Source organism: Mixophyes fleayi, chromosome 4 (genome assembly GCF_038048845.1).
Source record: "Mixophyes fleayi isolate aMixFle1 chromosome 4, aMixFle1.hap1, whole genome shotgun sequence".
NCBI lineage: Eukaryota > Metazoa > Chordata > Amphibia > Anura > Limnodynastidae > Mixophyes > Mixophyes fleayi.
This window is the reverse complement of record NC_134405.1, coordinates 15,809,550-15,813,151: the sequence shown is the minus strand read 5'-3', so window position 1 is coordinate 15,813,151 and position 3,602 is coordinate 15,809,550. Positions and strand designations below refer to the sequence as shown.

The following is a 3,602-nucleotide window of genomic DNA, read 5'->3' as shown; positions in this document are numbered from 1 at the left end:
AACTTGTCTCTCTATTTAGACTCGGCATTGACACTTGTCACGTGACAGTGCAATGTGTTTGTTGAGTTTCTGACTCCCTGATTTTCTGTGTCTTGTGTTGGTGCTATATTCTGCTGGATCCCTCTGTGTACCATTCTCTGCCTGTCTGACCAAGTGCTGCTGGATCTCCTGTGTACCAAATTCTGCCTGTCTGATCTTTCTGTGCCTGGTCACCTATGTACCAGATCCTAGCCTGTCTTAACAATCTTTGCCAGATAAACCGTGTACCAGATCCTAGCCTGTCTGACTATTCTCTGCCAGATCAACCGTGTACCAGATCCTAGCCTGTCTGACTATTCTCTGCCAGATCAACCATGTACCAGATCCTAGCCTGCCTGACTATTCTCTGCCTGACTACTCGTGTACCAGATCCAAGCCTGTTTGACCGTTCTGTGCTGGCTACAGTGTTTCTGATTCCAGTCCTAGTTGCTGTCTCAGCTATACCTCCTGGGTACTTCCCTTATTCCTATTAGGGCCTATTGTTACATCCTGAGGCAGTCCAGGGGGCCGCAACCTGCAAGTTCTCGGCAGCAAAGTCCATCCTGAACTCGCTAGACTCCGCGCCCCTGGACTGCTAGCGCCAATTAAGCTTGGCACAGGTCCTTTTCCTGGAAATCGTAACAATGTGTGAGTATTTTTGCAAATATTAATATATTTTTATACATTGATATATGTAACAGATTTCTTTTATCAAGTTCAAGCAAGTTATAAGCCCTGATTGATTTCCTGCTCAAGTTACCTAAGAAACATAAACATTTGCACGATAGTCAGCAAATAAAAGCACCTGCTTTAAATTTTCTATTTGAAAGACTACATCAACCTACGTTTTTTGCAGAAAAATTAAGAAAACCATCATGTCAAAAGATCATCTTAAATTTCTGTTTTTAAAAAAAGTGACCTTACCAGATTAAATATTTTCTTAGATTTACAATGCAATGAAAATCTTTGTTCCTGTTAGAAGGATGAAAAAGACTGTAACGATCTCCAGTTAATTTTTCTCTTGGATAAGGAGAAAACAAAAGCTAGCGTTAAATAGTGCTCTATATTTGGTGCTCTAATTTTAGAGTAGAGTGCACAATGTGTAAGATTTTTTAATGTATCTAGCAAAGATCTGTTGCAATAAAATGTGAAGGGATGACCTCTATTTCTTCTGGTGTAGTGAACCAATTTGCCACACAGATTTAAATCTCATTGTCCCCTTTACTTTGACCTCCTCTCTGGACACTTTTCCCAGAGGGCTGCCACACTAAGCTACAAAGAGGAACATGGGACTGTATACAAAGAGAGAACATATTGGAATAATACATTTATCTAATTATATGAAACTTTTTGATAAGGAAATGACAGTAAATGCTTTTTTGTTTTTTTCCATTGGTGCTAAAATAGCAATTTGTTAATCGATATAAAGCAGTGACATTTGAGATAGGATACGAAGAAAAACCCACAATCCTGAAAAGAGGTGCAAGGTTTGGGGAACCACATATACCCACCAAATACAGACTGAGCACATAAAGGTAAAAATAATAGTTGTGTGATATGGCGAGTTATCACTATGTGTAATAGCTAATCCTTTTTCTTCAGGATTTGTAATGCATGAGAACAATGTCTCTTACATCTTTCTTCTGGGATTTCAAATTCATCCCAACTTCAATAGTCTCTTATTTCTGTTTCTGCTCATCCTTTACTGTGTCACCATGTGTGGTAATATTATTATCATGACTTTAGTTTCAATGAGCAAAAATCTTCATTCTCCAATGTATTTCTTCATCACACAAGTGTCTTTACTGGACGTTCTGATGACCACAGACATTCTACCTAACTTACTTAACATTATACTACATGACGGTGGGACCATGTCTCTTACTGCCTGTATATCACAGTTTTATGTGTTTGCTTACTCAGAGACATCAGAGTGTCTCATGCTAGCAGTGATGTCTTATGACCGATATGTGGCTATCTGTAACCCACTGAGATATAGCTCTATAATCACCAAAACATTTTGTGTGAAATCTGTCATTGGATCTTCTTTCTTGAGTTCCTTAATGATGTTGATGGATACAATAGCTACATACAAATTAGATTTCTGCGGTCCAAATGTTATTGACCATTTCTTCTGTGATTTTACTCCTATTCTAGGGCTTTCTTGTTCAGATACTTCATTTATACAAATCCAGACAGCATTATTTGGTACTATTGTTGTCATATGTCCATTCACAATGATCATTGTTTCTTATGTGTATATCATCACCACCATCCTTAACATTAGATCAATCAGTGGGAGACAGAAAGCCTTCTCCACCTGCAGCTCTCACCTGACTGTTGTATCTATATTTTTTGGGACTCTCTTTTCTGTATATATGGTTCCAACCAAAGGACAATTATTAGCTACCAGCAAGGTATTATCACTGCTGTACACTGTGGTGACACCATTGTTTAACCCATTCATATACAGCCTGAGGAATAAAGACTTCAAGAAAGCTTTTGAAAAATTGAAATATAATTCAATTAGTGTCATTTAATAACAAATCCATGCACATAATATAATTAATGTGAATCATGCCAACAATGTTTGAAAAAAATGCACAGGATCGTCTCACATTTAATTATATGTGCTTTGTTAAGAATACACATTTTTATGAGATATGGATGAGTAACTGCAATGGCAGGTGTTGCTTTAACATAAATACTACTGTGTGTGCGTCAGCACAATGCTGCAGCTGTCTGCCCTGTTTTTTGCTTTTCCCTCCTAATAAAATATTTTCGTGCTTATTGACAAAGACCAAAGTAATATTATCCAACCCTCTTCGCATTCTTGCTTTGATCAAAAACTGTAATAACATAGTAAAAATTAATGAAAACTAAAAGTAAAGTAACTTTAGTAAACAAACTGTGAAATTAATAATCAAATCAACTAGGTATATATTAAGAAAAACTAATTGTAAAAATTAAAGAAATAAAACAATCCTTGCAAATGCCTATTATTTTGCCCAGTCACATAAGTCTAGTCACAGAGAAATAAATATGGTTTCAGTTTTAGGGACACCTAGATTGACTGGCACTTTTCATAAGAAAGACATTTTACCTGCAGACAAACATATTTTTGTTTGCAGATTTATGAGTTAGACACATGAGTTTTACATGGATTTTTTTTATGATTCACTCTGTTCTATGTACGTGTACAAGAAGTGGAAGATGATGACCACAGGATGAAGCCCAGTTGCTCTAGAAACTAATTAATATATCACTGTATCTGCGTTTCTAAACTCAGGTCTTGAAGTCCATCAACAGGAGGTAATTATGCTGACCAGTCAGGTCTCCAGAATTTTAGCAATTAGTTTGAAATCGACAGTCAGGAGTGAGATTGGTCTGTAACTAGTACAAAGAGCCATGTTTTTGCCCATTACTAATATTCTTGATTGCATGGTAGCAGGAACATTCTTTCTTGACAGAGTTGAGAAGTTCTGCCAAAAAATATTCTTATATATTTTTATAGTAAATAGCAATGAAACCATCCAGACCAGGGGCTGAGGCTCACTTTGGTGTATTTATCCATTGAAGAGTAT

The 3,602-nt window shown here is 36.7% G+C and overlaps 1 protein-coding gene across 1 annotated transcript; it reads left to right on the top strand.

Annotated features, from left to right (window-relative positions):
* Positions 1 to 1,754: 1,754 nt before the first annotated feature.
* LOC142150452 (olfactory receptor 5A2-like) lies at positions 1,755 to 2,558 on the top strand. The gene has a single exon (XM_075205645.1). The coding sequence runs from the start codon at positions 1,755 to 1,757 to the stop codon at positions 2,556 to 2,558; it is 804 nt and encodes a 267-aa protein (XP_075061746.1).
* The last annotated feature ends 1,044 nt before the right edge of the window (positions 2,559 to 3,602 follow it).